Source organism: Pristis pectinata, chromosome 14, assembly GCF_009764475.1.
Source record: "Pristis pectinata isolate sPriPec2 chromosome 14, sPriPec2.1.pri, whole genome shotgun sequence".
In the NCBI taxonomy this organism is placed as follows: domain Eukaryota; kingdom Metazoa; phylum Chordata; class Chondrichthyes; order Rhinopristiformes; family Pristidae; genus Pristis; species Pristis pectinata.
Window position 1 is genome coordinate 24,071,494 of NC_067418.1, and position 19,709 is coordinate 24,091,202.

Consider the following 19,709-nt stretch of genomic DNA (forward strand, 5'->3'; position numbering starts at 1 on the left):
TGGCAAGTAATTACTGTGCATTTTGTGGATGGCAGATACTGAAAACAACAGTGCACTGATGGTAAAGGGAATTAATATCAACAGTGGTGAATGGGGTATGAATGAAGCTGCACTCATCCTGGCAAGTGAAGAGAAGCTCATCACTCTCCTAACTTGTAGCTTGCATGTGGTGAAATGGCTTTGGAGTATCAGATATGAATCACTCACCATAATGTACCCAGCATCTGACTTGCACGCGTGTGTAGTATTTAGATAGCTGATTCAGTTGAGTTTCTGGTCAATTGTGATCCCCAGAACATTGATGGTGGGGAACTCAACAACGGTAACACCATGAATGCCAAAGGTATGTTTCAGGACTCTTTCTTGTTGAACACAGTAATCACCTGACAGTTCTGATGCAAATGTTATGCCAATCATCAGCCCATGTCCGACTGTTGCCTAAGTGTTGCTGCAAGCAAGCACAGACTGCTTCATTTGTCATGGAGTTGAAATTGGAATTGAACATTGTGAAATCATCAGTGGATAAATCCACTTCTGACCTCATGGCAGGGGAAAGTTAATAGTGTTGTTGGGCTAGAATGTTTGACCTCCAATAACCAGAATCTTTCCTGGTTATGTAGGGGAAACTGCAGCTACTAATGTGTTTTCTCAGGGTTCCTTATTGCCATGGTCAAATGCTGCCTTCATGTCAAGGACAACCATTCTGACCTCATCTGCAGAATGTAACCCTTCATTCCAAGGCTGTGGTGAGTTTTGGAACTGAGTGGTCCCAGCAAAACCCAAACCAGGCTCTGGCAGCAGGTTATTGGAGAGTAGGTGCTGCTTGATAACATTGTTGATTATCACCTTGTTGATTAAAATTAGACCAATTCAGTAACACTGAGCCAGATTGACTTTCCCTGCTATTTTTAAACAGGGCATACCAGGACAATTTTTCTTCTATTTCCTGAAGCAATACAGGCTGTTCCAAGGTTACAAACACCTGGCTTACAGACACCCGTACAGACAAACAAGCTCCCACAATATTATTAAATTCAAAAGTCCAACATACGTGACTACATTCGTCCCTATGAATGGCAGAACTAGTTTCCTCTCCCTCTTCATATTGAGTAAGTGTTCTTTCTTATCAGTCTTGTGTGCTTTTGATGCCATTCATTCCAACAATGTCAAGGTATGGTTATGGTATGGAGTAATTTTTTTTTTCTGACTTATGAACAAAATGAACTTAAGGATATCTGTCAAAATGAACCTGTTCGTTACTCGGGGATGGCCTGTAGATGGATAGATGATGCTATTGTTGCAAATGTGGTGGAACAATGTGGCTAGAGGCATGACTAGTTCTGGAGTGTAATCTTCAATATTACAGCCGAGATATTATCTTGACCCAGAGCTTTTGCTGTATCCAGAATTCCCAGCCATTTCTCGATTTCATGTGGAGTGAACAGAATTAGCTGAAGACTGGCTTCTATGATGGTGTGGATATCTCAGGAGGAACCCCAGATGGATGATCCATTTGGCATTTCACGGTGTATATGAAAGCTTCAGCTTTGTTTTTTGGACAGGTTCTGGGCCCTACTATTGAGGATGAGGATGTTCAAGGAAACACCTTCTAGAGTAAATGGCAGGTACCTTAAGAGTGTTGATGTACAGATATTTTGGGATGCAAGTGCATAGCTCCCTGAAAGTGGCGACACAGATGGATAGAGTATTGAAAAAAGCATTTGGTTTGCCTGCCTTGATAGGCCGACGCATTGAATATAAGAGTTAGGACATCATGTTGCAGTTGTACAGAATATTGGTTGGACTGCACTTGGAGTACTGTACACAGTTCTGGTCACCACACTACAGGAAGAAGGTGGTAGCAATAGAGAGTGCATTCACCAGGATGTTACCTGGACTGTAGCTGCAAGGAGAAATTGTATAGGCTGGGTTTATTCTCACTGGAACATAGGAGGCTGAGGGGTGACCTGATACAGATTTATCAAATTACGAGGGGCATAAATGAATAAATAGAATAGTGAGAAGCTTTTTCCCAGGGCAGAGGAGTCAAGAATTAAAGGGCACAGGTTAAAGGTCAGAAGGGAGAAACCTGAGGGGCAAGTTTTTTTCACACAGGGGGTGGTGAATATCTGGAATGAGACATAATTACAACATTTAAAAGGTATTTGGGCAAGTACTTAGATAGGAAATGCAAAGCAGGATATGGACCTAATGTAGGCAAATGGGATGAGCATGTTAGCATGGACAAGGTGGACCAAAAGGGCCCATTGTGTTCTGTATATCTCTATGATTCTTATCAGCTGATCAACCATCCACCTCCAATGACAACGACAACTTTAATCTAATCTATTGGTTCATTCCCTGAACAAGTAAATTAACCACCACTACAACGTGAAACATGCATCATTCCACTTTTAACTCCATACCTGATCTCTGCCGCGATCACCCACAATGACAAACATCGTCCGTTGGCGTTGCACCACACCATTTTCAATTTGGACTCGGATACGATTATCTAGTTTTTTTCTGAACATTCTGAATCTTTGGGAATGGATAAACTCTGCCTTAAAATCTTTTGAAGCTTATTTTAGAAAGAACTGTACATCCAGGGATCAAAATAGCAACAGTTTTCAGCTGGAATACAGACAAAATAATATGGTTAACAATTTAACATTCATTTATCTGTTTTCTTGCACGTAGGGGAACATTCATTACCTTTTGATTCAGGCCACAAGAGTAACCCAGTGGCTCTTTCATTAACAATGAATAAAATGTATTTATATAACACCTTTAATGACACATCAGAACATGCCAAATTGCTTCATAGGGTGTTATCAGGCAAAACCTGACACTAGAATAGGTGATTAAAGGCTTGGTCAAAATAAGAATTGCTTAGGGAGTAGCAAAGCAGAGTAATTTAAAGGAGAAATGAGAGTTTCGGTTTGAGTTGGCTAAAAGCATGGCAATCAGAGGAGCAGAAACAGTTGGGGGAAACGCAAAATAGTGGAACTGAAGAAACAAAAATAATTTAAAAGATCACAGAGCTGAAAAAGGTGAATCAGAACACCCAGGTTCAATCCCGACATGAGTGGCACTGGCTGATCTCAAGCCTGTTGCCTTGAGCCCCCATACACAGAAATTTATAACCTTTTAACAGCTTATTTTTAAACACATGGGTGTCTGGAAAGCACTGCCATAAGAGATAGTGGAAGAAGATGGGAAAGTGAGGTTTGAAGCATTGAGACGGACACATGAACATGCAGGGTATAAATGGATCCCATGCAGGCGGGTGGGATTAGTTTAAATTGGCATCATGGTTGGTACAGACGTCGTGGGCCGAAGGGCCTGTTATATTTTACCCCACCACTGCCACAAGAAGCCGAGGACCTTTTTTTTTAAAGAGGGAGAGGTCGCCGCGATGTTGATCGCGTTGTAGAGGGGGGCACAATCTATCCTGGCTGCAATAGCCCACCGGTACCAAGCCTCAACTCTGAACCAATCAACAAACGTGGGAGAGAGAGGACAGCCACCAGACACACGGTACAGGGGGCAGATCGGGTGTGGACACGCTCCTCATCGCCTCCTCCCCCCACCACCCCGTGTCCCAGGAATGCTCTTCCTACCCCCACCTTCGGTGTCCTGGGGACCGTTCTCTCCCCCCCCCCAACCCACACACCTCCCGGGGTACCAGGACCGCCCTCCCCTCTCCCGGGTACCGGGACTGCTCCCCCCCAACCCCCCAGGTACTGGAACTTCTCTCCCCCCGGGTACCGGGACTTCCCTTCTCCCACCCACTGGGTACCTGGACCTCTTCCCCCCCCCACCCCCCAACCACCGAGACTTCTCTCCCGCCCCCGGAACATCTATCTACCCCCCCCCCCAACCCCCGGGTACCGGGACTTCTCTCTCCTCCCCCCACCCAGCCCCCAGGTACCGGGACCTCTCCCCACCACCCCCCGGGTACTGGGACTTCTCTCCCCCCCGCCACCCCCGGGGTACCGGGACTTCTCTCCCCACCCCCCGGGTACCGGGACTTTTCTCTCCCCACCCCCCGGGTACCGGGACTTCTCTCTCCCCTCCCCACCCCCCGGATACCAGGACTTCTCTCTCCCTCTCCCCCCAGGTACCAGGTCTTCTCTCCCCACCCCCCGGGAGTACCAGGTCTTCTCTCCCCACCCCCCGGGAGTACCGGGACTTCTCTCTCCCCTCCCCACCCCCTGGGTACCAGGACTTCTCTCCTCTTCCCCACCCCCCCGGGTACCAGGATCTCTTCCCCCCCCCCCAACCTCCCGGGTACCAGGATCTCTTCCCCCCCCGGTGGCAGGACCGCTGCTCACGTGGAGCCCGGGATCCCGCGTGCCCTCCGCTGCCCCGACGGGCGGACACCTTCCACCTACCTCCGCTGGTGCCGCCACCACCTCCCAGTGCGGGAGTTCGGCCCCTCGGGCGGGCGGCTGCTGGAGCGGCTTGGGGTGCGAACCGGACACTGCGGCCGGCGCCAGGAGCTGGTCAGAACAGCGACGGCGGGGCCTGCGGTGCCGGCCGTTCCCAATGACGTCAAAAGCGCTCGGAGCCAATGGCACGGCCGCTCTCCCAGAACCTGCGCCACCTAGCGGAGAGCGCTCAGGAGCTGCGACCCGCGGATCTCCGGCAATCCGATCCCCAGTGCCCGAGTAGCAGTTAGTACCGCAACAGTTATTAATTTTTATGATTAATAAAGATATTGACAAATATAGTGATTTTAAATATGTTTGTATTTATTTATAAATATATAATATTCATTTACTTAGAATTGGTTTATTGTCACTTGTACCGAGGTACAGTGAAAAACTTGTCTTGCATACCGTTCATACAGATCAATTCATTACACAGTGCATTGAGGTAGTACATGGTAAAACAATAACAATGCAGAGTAAAGTGGCACAGCTACAGAAAAAGTGCAGTGCAAGCAGTCAAAGTGCAAGATCATAACAAGGCAGAGTGTGAGGTCAAGAGTCCATCTTATCCTACTAGGGAACCATTCAATAGTCTTATAACTGTTGGATAGAAGCTGAGGAGCCTGGTGGTACATGCTTTCAGGCTTTTGTATCTTCTGCCTGAGAGAATATCCAGGCTGAATGGGGTCTTTGATTCGCTGCCTTGGTAAAATAGCCAGCATAGAGTCAAAGGAGGGGAGGCTAGTTTCCCTGATCTGTTAAGCTGTGTCCACAACTCTCTGCAGTTTCTTACAATCCCAGGCAGAGCTGTACCAAACTGTTATGCATGTAAATAGGATGCTTTCTACTGTGCATCAATAAAAATTGGTGAGGGTCAAAAGGAACATGCCAAATTTCTCTAGCTTCCTGTGGCAGCAGAGGCCCCGGTGAGCTTTCTTGCCCATGGTTTCTACATGGTTGGACCAGGACAGGCTGGCACTGTTCCCTGCTAGGAACTTGAAGGTCTCAACCGTCTCGACCTCAGCACTGTTGATGTAGAGAGGAGCATGTATATTGCCTCCCTTCCTTAAGTCAATGACCAGTTCTTTTGTTTTGCTGACAGTGAGGGAAAGATTGTTGTGGTCATGACACCATGTCATGAAGCTCTCTCTCTCTCTTTCCTGTACTCCAACTCATTGTTATTTGATCCACTATGGTGGTATCATCTGCAAACTTGCAGATGGAGTTAGTGCTGAATCTGGCCACGCAGTCATGAGTGTATAGGGAGTAGGGGGCTGAGGACGCAACCTTGTTGGGCACCCATGTTGAGAATAATCGTGCCAGAGGCATTGATGCCTATCCTTACAGATTGTGGTCTGTTGGTCAGGAAGTCAAGGATCCAGTTGCAAAGGAAATTCCAGGTATCAGAGTTTGGTGATGAGTTTGCTTGGAACTGTAGTACTGAAGGCAGAGCTGCAGTCAATAAACAAATCCAACATAGGATTCTTTACTGTCCAGATGCTCCAGAGATGGGTGTAGGGCCAGGGAGGTGACATCCGCCATAGACCTGTTTCAGCAGTAGGCAAATTGCAGTGGGTCGACCAGCCTCTAAAAGCACTTCATGATGGTGGATGTCAGAACCACAGGGCAGTGGTCATTTAGGCATGTTACCTTGTTTTTCTTAGGTACCAGGATGATAGTGGTCTTCTTAAAGCAGGTGGGAACCTCAGATTGAAGCAGGGACAAGTTAAAAATGTTTGCAAATACCCCACCAGTTGATCTGCACAGGATTTAAGGACACGGCCAAACACACCATCCGGGCCAGATGCTTTCCACAGGTTCGCTCTCCGGAAGACTGATCTTACGTCCTCATTGGTGTCTATGGATTCAGGTGCATTGGAAGCTGTGGGGGTGGGTGGTGACATACCAATCTCCTTCTGTTCAAAATGAGCTTAATGTATTCTATGCACATCAGGAAGGAATGCACCTGCCCAACTTCATTTTGTGGCCTGTTATAGCATGTAAGCCTGACAGCTAGTCTGGGACTCTATTTTGGACTGATATTGTCTGTTGGCATCTCTGATAGCTTTACGGAGGTCATATCTCGATTTCTTGTTATGTTCAGGGTCACCTGATTTGAATGCTGCAGTCCTAGACTTCAGTAGGGAATAGATCTCTCTACTTTTATATTATGATTATTGATACTGTTAACTATTTAAAAATTTACTTTTTAAGATGTTACACAGTAACATTCCAGTTAACTCAGTAAGTTTAGAGAGAATGCAGACAACAGAACAGGTGTTTAAAGAGAACAGGGCCCAGTAAGTGGACAGGGAATGAAGCAAACATCAGTTGGTGAGCCAGTGCAGAATGATACAGATTTCTGGATAGCAGACATTGGAGTTTTGATATGGTTACATACTAATAAAAATCAACGCAAACCACGCAAAGTCAAAGGGATTTTTCAACACAAAGTCAAAGCCTAACCAGCACAAGCCATTTTGGGTTTGACACAAAAGCAAAATATTACAATTATTGGAAATCTGAAACAATTAGGAAGTGCCGTTGGTACTCAGGCCATTCGGCCAATTTACCGATCCTCAATCCACACATTAACCTCAATACCTTGTACTCCAATTTTGATTAATAATTTCATGTACAGCACTTTATTGAAGGCCTTCTGAATGTCCAAAAACCCATCCTTACAGACTCAGAAAACACATTTATCAAACAAAGTTCTGTTTTATAAATCCAAGTCAACTCTCTACAATTCCTATTACCTTAGTGCCCTGCTACGACTTTCCTTCCCATAGATTAGTATTATTCTTGGTAATGACGTAAGGATGTCCTCCTTTGCTCCATAACTGTTCTGCACTTTTTGTCTGAAAGCCATGCATTAATTCTTTAAATGTTTGTCATTACTTGTTCACTGTCATACCTCAGTGTAGTTTCCCCAATCTACCATGGCCAGTCCACACACACATCTTCATAGTTTGCTTTAGTTTTTAGATTATTGGTATTGGTTTATTATTGTCACTTGTACTGAGGTACTTTTTTTTAAAAAAAGTAGAAGTTTACAGAACAGAAAGCCTTTCAGCCTATAGCCAGCACACCAATCCCAAAACAAGCCATTTCCAAACCTCAAGAGCTACTCTTGTGCCCATCTCGATATTTTTAAATCAAGGATTTTGCCACTCACTTTTTCAGGCAATGAATTCCAGACCACTCCAAGTGAAAATTCTTTCTTCAAATTACCTTTAATTATGTCTACCATTAAATTGTTTGGGCCTCTCAATTCCAAACATCTTTTTGAATGGCTTCTATTCTTCCAAAACTAAAATTCTTCAGTTCTGGCAATATTTCTTTGATTCTCCTACACATCCAAGTGCCATTCTATTCTTCCTATAGTGTGGTGACAATTTTAGTATTAACAGCAGACATCCAAGTCAGTTCATACCAATAATTTTGTATGCTGCTAATTTCTCATCAGCTGTTCAATATTGAACATAAAAGGTGTGGAAATTCATTTTCCTGTTTGACCTCGAACTGAGCTTCAGGACCTGTGCCGAGGAATCTTTCATTGCATCTTTGAAATGCTAGACACCCTTAATGTTGCCGAAACAATCATCTATAGTTTTGTTACCTTATTCCAAAATTCCTCATGTAGTTTCTAACTGTTGTCGCAAATTGGATCTCTTATAATAATAAATGACTTAAGTTCATCTTAACCCATTCTGCAGATAAACCACCAAATAAAAAAGACATACTACTTTATTTCCCCATCTACTTTGTATCTACCTTCCTGTTCCACCATATATGGTAGATTCTGTCTTTATTCTTGTGCCTTTATTTAAGGGCTGCAAGGGCAATCCAGGGAACTACAGGCCACTAAGCCTAACATCAGTGGTGAGAAAGTTACCAGAGGCAACTCTAAGGGACAGGATCTACCAGCATTTGGAAAGGCAGGGACTGATAAGGGGTGCTCAGCATGGTTCTGTGCTTGGGAAATGGTGCCTCACAAATTTGATTGAATGTTTTGAAGTAGTGACTGAAAGGATTGATGACAGGGCAATAGACATTGTCTATATGGACTTTAGCAAGGCCTTTGACAAGGTCCGACATGGCACGCTAGTCTGGAAGGTTAGATCACATGGGCTCCAGAGTGAGGTAGCCAAATGGATGCCAAATTGGTTTGGTGGAAGGAGAACAAAGGGTGGTAGTGGAGAGCTGTTTTCCCGATTGGAGGTCTGTGATTATTGGTGTCACAGGGTGTGCTGGGCACAAAGTTATTTGTCATCTATATTTAACGATTTGGATGACAATGTTGTTAACATAGTAAATTTGCAGATGACACCAGAAATGATGGTGCAGTGGACAGTGAAGCTTATCTAAGGTTACAACAGGATCTAGATGGACTGGGTAAATGGGCCAAGGAATGACAGATGGAATTTAACTTGGACAAGTGAGAGGCATTTTGGGAAGTTAAAGCAAGGCAAGACTTGCACAGTGAAATGCTAGTGCCCTGGAAATTAATGTAGAAGAGGGGCCACAGGGTGGTGAAGACAGCATTTGGCATGCTCGCCTTCATTGGTCAGGGCACTGAGTACAGGAGTTGGGATGTCATGTTGCAACTGTACAAGCAGTTGGTGAGACCACACTTGGAGTATTGTGCACGGTTCTGGTCACCCAGCTATAGGAAGGATGTCATTAAACTGAAAGGGGTGCAGAAGATTCACGAGGACGTTACTGGGACTGGAGAATTCATTAAAAAGAGGCTAGATAGGCTGGGACTTTTCCATGGAGTGTAGGAGGCTGAGGGGTGACCTTAGAAGTATATAAAATGAGGGGCATAGATGAGGTGGCTGGTCAGAGTCCTCCCCAGGGTAGGGGAGTCCAAGACTAGGGGAAAGATTTAAAAGAGATCCAAGGGGAAACTTCACACAGAGGGTGGTGGGTATATAGAACAAGCTGCCAGTGGAACCGGTACAGGTGGGTACAATTACAATGTTTAAAAGACATTTAAACAGTTAACATGGATAGAAAAGGTTTAGAGGGATATGGGCCAAACACAGGCAAAGAGGACGAGCTCAGATAAAGACATCTTAGTTGGCAGGGACAGATTGGGCCGAAGGGCTTGTACCGTGCAGTCTGACTCTCAGCTTCACGACTCTTTGCTCATCGTATCCATTCACTTATCATTCCCACCTAGGTGGAACATCATTCTCAGATCCTCACTGAATCTACTTCTCTAATAAGATAATGTACAACTTCTGAAAGGTTTTTCTTATTTGCACATTGCTTTCAAGTAGATATTCTGGATGTTTTGAAACTGCAACATATGGAATTACTCACCAACAAAATTACTATTAATAGGACCATGGCTGTGATAGCTTTGAGAACTAGTCCAGCCTTTAAAATATTCACTCTCCATAGCTGAAAGTGGGGTTGGGCAATGATCAACAAATGAAACAAATTTATAATGGCTGTTACTGACCCTGCAGATAATAGTCTTGCTTCAAATGCAGCTTTGCCCAGTTGAGTAGTATTTTGGGAGATGCACACAAAGCTGACTCTTTGGTAGTTTACCTGATGATGTCTACTTTTAAATAAGCTCATAGTACAAAGTAAATAGCAGGAATAAGTCATACAATCTCATAGACACACTTATTAATCTGTGGTGACATTCTCAACCCAATCCAAAATGCACTATTCCTTTAGTGTCCAAAATTTGGTCAGTCATGAATATACTCTTAAAAATTAGCACCTGCAGTCCTTTACAGCAACAAATTCCAAAGACTCACAATTCAAGACACTTCTTACCTCATCTGAGGAGCAACCTCTTATCTTAAAATGAAGCCCCATTGCTCCAGACTCACCAGACCACAGGAATGTTTTCTGAGCACTTTCACCAATGTCAATGAGATGGAGACAGAGATCCAGAAAGAGAGAGGTGCTAGAAATAGCCCAAGTGAATTTACAGGCATGGTGGAAGTTAATAGAAAAGTCTGATGAATGCCTTTTTCCCCCACATTATAATCCATCATCTTGCCACTCACACCCTATGAGCCCTTTGCATCTTCCTCAATTCACCAGATGTCCATCTTGCATCACAAAATTCTACTTCAAAAGTAATTTTAATGGTGAAGAAGATAGAAAAAACTTCAATGGGCAGGAGAGGTGGAATCTATTTTAGAGTTCTTAATTATGGAATTATACCAGATGCAAAAAAAACCCAATAAACCTGTGACCCTTTCCCAATTGTGAAAATTCTGTAATCCACACGGCAATTGGGAGTACCCAAAGGGTGTGCCATCTTTACAGCTGTTAGGCAACTAAAGATGAAACAACTGAAGCTGCAGGAAAACTTCCTTCAAATTTGCACAGAATTTATCCTGTGGAGGAGGAAGCATTTCTTCTGTTTAAATAAACTTGGATCAAGGATCCCACATCACCTGTCCAAATGGGCCATGGCATGATCCTGGAAAACTAGTACGTACATATACTTGGGACAAGCTCAATTACACTTAATATGTTAAATGTAATTAATAACTTCTGTTTCAAGCAAATTAACTCTACTATATGTATAGTATCGTTCACTTCCTCACCAGAAAAAGCTGCAGCAGCCTTGAGACAATTTAAAAATGTCAGGGAAGGACTTTAAGTAACTTACAACTTGCGTGACATTTTTCCAAATTTACCAGCTCATTTTGTACCAGTATGATATTTGAGCTCCACAAACCTGTAATGTTTTTGTAAAGAGATCACTAAGGAAATTCAACATCGCCTCAGATGTGCAAGGCTAACCATATATTAACTGAAGAAACAGATTAGTGATAACAGATCCAAATCGACACCCAGACCACAAAAATCAGACAAGGATGTCCATAACAAGAAGCATGGATCCCTTGAGAAAGAAAGGACTGCAGATGCTGGAATCTAGACGAAAAATACGATGATGTTGGAGGAACTCAGCAGGCCAGGTAGCATCCGTGGAGAAAAGCAGAAGGGTCCTGACCCGAAACGTTGACCGCCTGCTTTTTTCCACGGATAATGCCTGGCCTGCTGAGTCCCTCCAGCATCATCGTGTTTTTCAGCATGGATCCCTTTTGAAAATACTTGAGATTAGCAGAGCTATAAAGTTTAGCAGCTCATACTTTGTTCAAGGTATCAATGAACTGTGATTCTCACGTTTGAAAAATCCATCGTTTATTCATGATCTATTTGGTTTACCAATCTACACCTAATTCATGGAGACTAGCAATAAGATATAGTTCCTGCTTTTGATGATTATGCTGATGCAAACATAATGCCAAATCATCTCCCAATTTTAGCAATCCAGGTTCACAAAATTCCTTATGGTTTTCAGTATTTGTGAAACTGACTTAAGTAGGCCCTTTTTCTCCTTCACCCATCCAAGAAAAGCTCAAGTGAAAATATCAAGACTATAATTGAAACTCCATTCTATTGATAACTTTTGTTGTCAAAATATAGACTTTTGTTAAGCAAATGTTCCATAAATCTTATGTAAGCATTTTAATGGTCTATACTTCCCATCCTATCCAAGAGTGATGTTTCTTTTAATTCTATATTCAAGTGTTTTGTTCATTTACAGAATGAGTGCTCATGAAGAAAAATGTATGGACACTTGGTTGGAAAACTTTAAAATTAATTTTGCACCACTATCTTAAAAGAGGTACAAAATAATTAAGGCCAAACAGGAAAATCATGACTCCATTTTTGTATAAACTTTTATTTTTTTGTCTGTTACATCAGTGTGCTTTATTTTTGGGTGTTTTTGTTTTTTTTTTAAATCACATTGTGGAATCACTGCCACAAAGGAGGCATGTGATTCCACAGCCAGGGACTAGCCGGGTTTAACAAGTCAGGTTTCAGAGGGTACGATAATCCAGGAATTGCTGTGATATTCATTTGTGGTTGCAGTTTGGTACATTTCACAGTTGCACAAAGAAGCCCTTCCATCAGGCAGGGAGAGGGAGGGTCCAGTTTAAATCACTTCCTGAGCAGTCATCTGGGTCGCAGTTACAATCTTCTTATTCATACCTCTGGGCCTCATCAGTCCTCCCCGGCCTGCAAAATAAAACCAGAAGTAAATATAATTTACCACCCAGTAAATACAAAGAAAGTAAACAAAACTTCTGAGTGGTATGCAACTCACCCAATATGAAAGCAGCAAAAGAAAGTTTGGAAAAAATGTTATCTCCCATTGTGTAGTACTCCAATCCAATACCCTTCAACCCACCCATCAGTTGTTTTAAGCATAAAACTAATCTTTAAGATTAAAGGAGCACCAGCTGTTTTGTTTGACACACCACATTCCTATCTCTGACATGAGTTTCTTTGGGAAGCTTTTTTAGATTGTGTTATTGAGGCAAATGATTAACTCCTACTCCATGTACATTTTCAATACATTTGTAAGGCACACTGCAATATTTTGTTGCCTTAATTGGAATTGGTTTATTATTGTCACATGCACTGAGGTACAGTGAAAAGCTTGTCTTGCATACCGTTCATACAGATCAATTCATTACAGTGCATTGAGGTAGTACAAGGTAAAATAACAATGCAGAATAAAGTGTAACAGCTGCAGAGAAAGGCTCTTATTACAAGTATTTGCTTTGTAAAAACATTCCTACCAGCAACAAAGCAGTGGTTAAATATATGTATCGGAAGAAACAAAGTCATTATTGTATGCCAAGTTTCTTCAAATCTACTGTTCTGAGACCTTTACATTAACAAATTGGATCACAAAAGCTAAGCTCAGGCAAGTAAATTCTTTGAAATTCATTAGTGTGTGTATTTCATTAAATTTCAAAAAAATCCTAAAGCAGATCCAGCTGAAGCTATATGGAGTAGTTTTCAAATCTGAATAGAAGTTTGCGCTGGCAATAGATACAATGTTGCAAATATGCTGTATGATTGCCTCAGATGTACATTACCAGAAATATTGCACAATACTCAAATGTTGCAGCTTTATGATAAAGCTGAAGGGTTTCAATAAAGTTCCATGATTAAAACAGTACAAAAACAGAAGTTTCAAGAAATTTGAAATAAAAACAGAAAACACAAATTATTCAGGTCAAGCAATGAGGAAACAAAGAGTTCTGATAAAAGACTGAAAGATCATTGACGTGAAACTTCAACTATTTTCCCACAAATACTGCCTTTTGAGTATTTCTAGCATTTTCTTATTTCAACATAGCAATCCAATTAAAAGCTGATATAGTTGCACCTCCAATCACAGAATCAAAACCAACCTTTCCTTCATAAAGGCACCCTCCTCGCTAGCCCATTGCAACAACCTAGATCTCTCTCAAATGTCTACTTCAGTAACTGCTCCCAGTAAATATATTCTATCAGCATAGTTTTGCATATAATCAGGGTTTGCTTTGGGGATTAAGTGATATCCCTGTATGAAAGGAGAAAATAATGAAAGCATTAAAAAATTAAGGATCTCTAGAATAATTACTGGTTCTTCATGACCCAAGATTTTCATTAAAAACAATGAGCATATTGTTAAACAGCTAAACTACTAACATAAATGCAAAGCTACAGGAACCACAATGGGCAAAAATAAAGTAAATGAATAAGGTAGGTGTCCTTGACACATCATTCTCATCTATAATCCTTCATTAAGACCGAACACAGGAGGCTATCCTGAAAAATGACTAGAGCTGAGCAGACACAATTTGTAGTCTTTATTCATTCGCAAGTTAGCTAAATTCCAGAACACCAGCACACAAAAAATGTAGAAACTGACAACTTGTAGCTTGAAGCAATCTGTCAAATTTGTTGCCAGCGTAACACTCTAGTGCAAAGACAAACTATTAGTGCCGTTGAGGCAATGGTAGATCAATCCAAGTAGCAATGATAAATAATTACATTGCCAATTTAAATTTGGAATCTACTTTTGTAATGTATCAAAGTTAAGGAATAAGTATTCATTTCGACTATTCTTGAGACCACAGCAATTTACAACTTACTAAAATGAATTTTATTTTTGTTACGGAGTAATAATATACAGATTTCCCAATCATTTAAAGTTTCAGAAATTAATCAATTTGGAAGCTTTTTAATGAAATTAAATTTTGTAATTTTAAGTGAACCTTTGTTTCCAAGGATTAAATTTCAACTCAATTTCAATCCTTTTTTTTAAACGTGTGCTTCCAATGAATAACATAACAGACCTGTCTGTATTGAAATATATGCCAAAAACTTTCATCAGTCACAATAAGACAGGTTAACATTGTACACTATTGTTCTGTGCATTAATTTTAGAATGCACAAACTGAAAGTGTTCCTATGCAACAACAGAAATGTTGTGGATATGTATTCTTCAAATATTGAGCTATTTGTATTTGATTATTTGAACTCTGGATTTTTGAGGAACAACTCCCAACTCAGCTGCTACAAGTTGATCCAGAAAAGCAGATATTTACGGCAGTTCAGCATAAACAAACAAAGACAACCTGTAGATGTCAAATCAATTGTACCAAACAGGTCATTCAATACCTCACGATGCACAAACACATTACAAAATATGAGGAAATCTTATGTATAAAGTGGTCTTTGTTCTCATTATCTGATGTTCATAACATAAAATTTGTAATCAAATTTCCAAACCTACTATAGGCATCATTATTCTGCTGCTGAGATTTACCTTCTGCAGCAAAAAAAAATTTAGAGAAACATATTTCAAAAGCTAAATTAAGCATTAGTTTGGCCTTTTCCCATACCATTCAATAATCAGCCTGTCTTTTGGGGCATTTCTTTGAGGGAAAGAGAATTCACATTTCCAAAGAAAGTTGATCACAATGTGTTTAACAATTAAATAGTTCAAGAGATTTTTTTTTTACTCCACCCACAATTCTACTCTTTTAAGTTCTGACATACACTGGGGCATGACTCCACAAGCCAAAAACAAATTGACACCACACAAATATTGAACTATGAGCCAAGATCAGCAGGCTGTTTTGGAATGGGTACAGGGAAATGAAATATAGTTCAATTTGAAGGTGGTTGTAACTTATCTTCATTGAAGATTCTAATTTTCTTCTTTCTCCTTAAAATGTCAGAGGATGAGGTGGTGAATTCTGCGCTCCCAAAAGGATCTGCATCTTTTACTCATCCTGTTACCATTCCGAGTGTTAAAAATTTTGCTTCACCCAAGAACAGAATTAACATCAAAAACGAGAGTACAAAAGATTCTCATGGTATGAGAAAAATGTGTTCTGGCTAATACATCAAACTGCAAGGAATAGTCCCAATGTCTCCTTGGATAATCTCATATAGGTCACAAAGTGGAACAGATAAATGGATTGGATTAATACAAAATAATCTGAAACAGCTGGAAACTGACATCCTCTGGAACTGTCAACATATAATCAACAGGATTGCTGATTACTTTAATCCTAATGACTCTCAACACTGTTACTTAAGCTATAATTCACATATAAAATCAGTCATAATTAAATCAAATATTAAGTTAAACCAAAAACACTAGTCAATCAACATCTGTAATGGCAACAGGGGGTGGTAACATTACAGACTTTGATTATACTTAGATAAACGGGTACAATAACTTCTCAAACTGAACTCAATAAATCTGGTCACATTTGGGGTAAAGTAACCAAATCCAACTTGGTTGCTGATAACCTCGGCCTGGTCCACATCTATGAAGACACAGACACTAGACCCACATTCCATTCTGAGTGTCACACAGGATGAGCATGAAATTACAACATAGATGCAGACCATAAGCGGAGTTAATGAAAACATACCGGTGCTGCCACATTCCAAGTGTGGGTAATAACAAAACACTTCAAAACCAACAAAATTACCCATTCACTCGACATAACACCATGATTGTTTCACATTTCCAGAAAATGCAAGTTGCTGCTGCAGGTGTGGAAACTTTTGCAACATAAACATTAACATGGAGAATTTACTTCAAAATTACACAAAAGTAAATTTGTGGACTTGTACGATGTGGAGGACATGGAGTAAATATAAGAGATACATAATACTTCACTGCTATGAAAACTCAGATGAAATTAAATGAATAATAATGAAGTGATGCCATAAATTATGGTTAGGCCTACAAGGAAACATTTTATTAATTTACATTTTGTCAAAATGATAGTAAAAAAATGTTAAGTTTACAAACTTTGAAATACAATATTTTATTTTGCAAAATAACATTACTACGAGTCATCCACCTAATGGTTCTTAACTGAATTTACGCATCACAGATATCAGAACAATTTAAAATCTCTAATCAACATCCCCTTAAAAACTGCTGTTTGGCTTGCTATAGCCACAATCTCTCTTTGACATTCCTTGGTGAAACTACCATGATGAAGCTCAATCAAAACTTCATTCAAATGACTACTAAAAAATTCCTATCCTCCACCTTCATCAACAAAATAATCCCAGAATTGACGATAATCCACTGTTAAATCATTCCTTGAGCAGAAATAGGGAAGTCCTTCCAGTCTCTCAGTGAGATTACATGACATCAGGGCAATCTTGTGCGTTGGTCAATTGCAGTCAGGCAGTGCCAGCACATCGATTAGCCCAGTAAAATCAGGTTAGTACGACAAAGCAGGCAAGACTTTTTGCTTCTGACCGTCATCAGTGAATCCTTCAGCAAGAAGGCATTCATAAAGAATGGAGGATTAGGATTGGGTGCAAGTGCTTCATTGTCAAGTAGTATAGTTCATGAACACTGAACACCAAAAGGTTCTACAGCATAAACCCCAGGAAGACTCAAATGCTTTTATGAAAAGAGAAAGTTGGTGGAAGAAAATTGCATATCAAAACATATCAATGTACAAAGATCCCTTTGGAAGAGGAACCTGTTTAAATTTATAAATTAGCCATCTAATAACTCCAAGTGCCTGGATTAAGACAGATAAAAGTGATGCCCACAATTCAGATAAATGAATTTAATCCCTTATTGGTAGACAATTTGATGCTTGACTGAGTAGGTTTGACTGAGATTGCCAGTGTCAAGTAACTGCTAAGAATCCGAACTGTGCTAATTTTTGGTCTTATGACCAAAAAAGCCAATGAGATGCAAATGATAGGAGCTATACTCAATGACAGAGACCAAAAGTTTTCCATCTGCATTTCAAAAATGAGAATTACCTTTCAAGTTACCCCATGAACAGATCAACTTCAACAGATTTGTGTGGGTGAAACAAATACCATACAAATCAACTGAACAGATAATGCAAGATCAGAATACCAGATTACTGTCATTTTTTGGCAAGAATTTAATCTGTTGTGCTTTAAACGTTTCTAAAGATTTCTAATACATTTCACATATTTACTCAAGTTCATATTTACTCATAACCTTCAAAAACACCACTTTAATTCATCTGGCCCTGTTATATTTAGTGAATCTAGCCAAGCAGATGAATCACTTCAAACATGCTTTCCAAAAATTGTGTCATCTGAAAATCGATTTTAACTCAAAGTAGTCATGTGGTTAAAGATGTGAATAACCCCACTTACTGTTGTTCCCACTTAAAATATTGCTACCAGATTTTACACACTTCAAAAGAAATGCATACATTATTATTAAATTATATGTTTCTTGAATATATGCCTGACTTAGTAAGTAACCTGATTGATTATCTGATTCTGGAAATTCCTGTCTGCAGATGTTTCAGTGCTTCTTGTTTTTTTTAAGAGAAACCCAATGATAAACTAAAGGACTTAAAAACAGTTAAAAAAAATAATCAGTCTGGATGGCATCAAGGATAATTTTTCTTTGCAAGGTCATACTTGTCTGTGGTGAGAAACCCAGAACAAATTTTAGCACTTCATGGCCTGTTAACAACCTACTTTGAGAGCCAAAATTATTTGGACAACTCTCTGACAGCTGTATTTAAACCAAGTACATGTCTGAAGCAAGGGCAGCACCCATGGGCCACCTACCTTGCATTTCTAATTCATCATAATTATCAACACACCAGCTGTACATAGCATCAGATTCACTCTCATAAAATGGTAGTACTTAGAGGCTGCTTAAATCTGGAACAGATCTATCCCCCAGTTACCATCAATATCCAACTCAAAAGTAAAAATACCGGATGGTACTGGTTTTTAATCACATTCCTAAAATCTTCCTTATGGGTATAATTTCTACTTGACTATTCCTGATCAAATGAATCCTGTCCAGTTGACAAGAATGAAGACATGCATTTTGAATGTGGGCAAAAAAGCTATTGCAGCAATTATACATTTTGGTTAACTTTAACCTTTCAAAATGCAGTTGAAAATAATGTTCAATCTACATAAAGAACAGCTGATTTGTTAAAAATAATGAACTCACCACATTCAACTGGGAGAGGCAGCAAAGTATGGTTCAAAAAAAGGGAAAAGTGGAGGATTGATTGAAAATCACAGTATTTACAGTGGGGATGGAGAGGAGTAAATGTTGCGCTGTTACTGTAAGACCTCAATCACCGTTTCAGATTACTTCATTTTATCCTTTATTTGATGACCTAACCGTACGTACATCAATTGGTAAAGGAAAAATTACAATTCAGGCATTAAAGATTGTGAAATCTAAAATATTTATGTAATATTTTCTAAAATAGCTCAGATTTCATCAGAACCCCATTTAAAATTCATTGGAGTGCATGTAACACAAAGGATAAGCAGTGGAAATAAAATTCCTCTATAAACCTCAAAATTAACAAGAAGTCAGTGAGAATATACTATTAGAAAGTCATGGGAAAATATTTTATTGACTGAACACTTAAGTTATTAAGTAACTTTCTGTTTGGACAATTTAGTCTGGGAATGTTGACTTCTTCAGAACATAACCCTTTATACCCATGCTACAGTGCTGCCTGGGTAGCCAGTAAATACTTAAAGATCCTCAATTTGTAATTAAATGCAACAATTAGAACATCACAGAAACCAAACTCTGTTGAAAGACTGTCAGATTTGAGCAAAGCTCCTTAAAAATTCAGTAATGCTCATCTGATTCACTACTAAAATGAAACCAAACTAAATAAATGGACAACATAGTCAGGGTAGGCCAAAGGTCTTGTTCCTGTTACATGGCTCCAACTAAAATTATGTCACACCATTTTACAATGGCCCAAAAACCTCAGTTTCACCAAAACTGAAGAACAGTAGAACAATCATTTGCCACAATAAAGACCCAATATCCGACCTCCTAATCACCAGGCTTCAACTGGTACAGTAAAAATGTTATACAAAGAGCAGGTTCCAAGTTAATCACTGTAGATACAATGC

The 19,709-nt window shown here is 40.2% G+C and overlaps 2 protein-coding genes across 5 annotated transcripts in view; both read right to left on the reverse strand.

Moving 5' to 3' along the window:
* nat10 (N-acetyltransferase 10) overlaps positions 1-4,575 on the reverse strand; it is a 55,942-nt gene extending 51,367 nt beyond the window's left edge. The window contains exons 1-2 of the mRNA XM_052029525.1: positions 4,398-4,575; positions 2,427-2,634 (exon numbers count right to left, since the gene is read on the reverse strand). Coding sequence (XP_051885485.1) covers positions 2,427-2,534 — 108 coding nt within the window. The 5' untranslated portion in view covers positions 2,535-2,634; positions 4,398-4,575. The remainder of the gene's footprint in view (positions 1-2,426; positions 2,635-4,397) is intronic.
* Positions 4,576-12,145: 7,570 nt separating this feature from the next.
* Positions 12,146-19,709, reverse strand: part of caprin1b (cell cycle associated protein 1b) — a 90,880-nt gene continuing 83,316 nt past the window's right edge. For all 4 annotated transcript variants that reach the window (XM_052028937.1, XM_052028934.1, XM_052028936.1 and 1 more), the window contains one exon: positions 12,146-12,503. In XM_052028937.1, the coding sequence (XP_051884897.1) occupies positions 12,421-12,503 (83 nt within the window). In that variant the 3' untranslated portion in view covers positions 12,146-12,420. The remainder of the gene's footprint in view (positions 12,504-19,709) is intronic.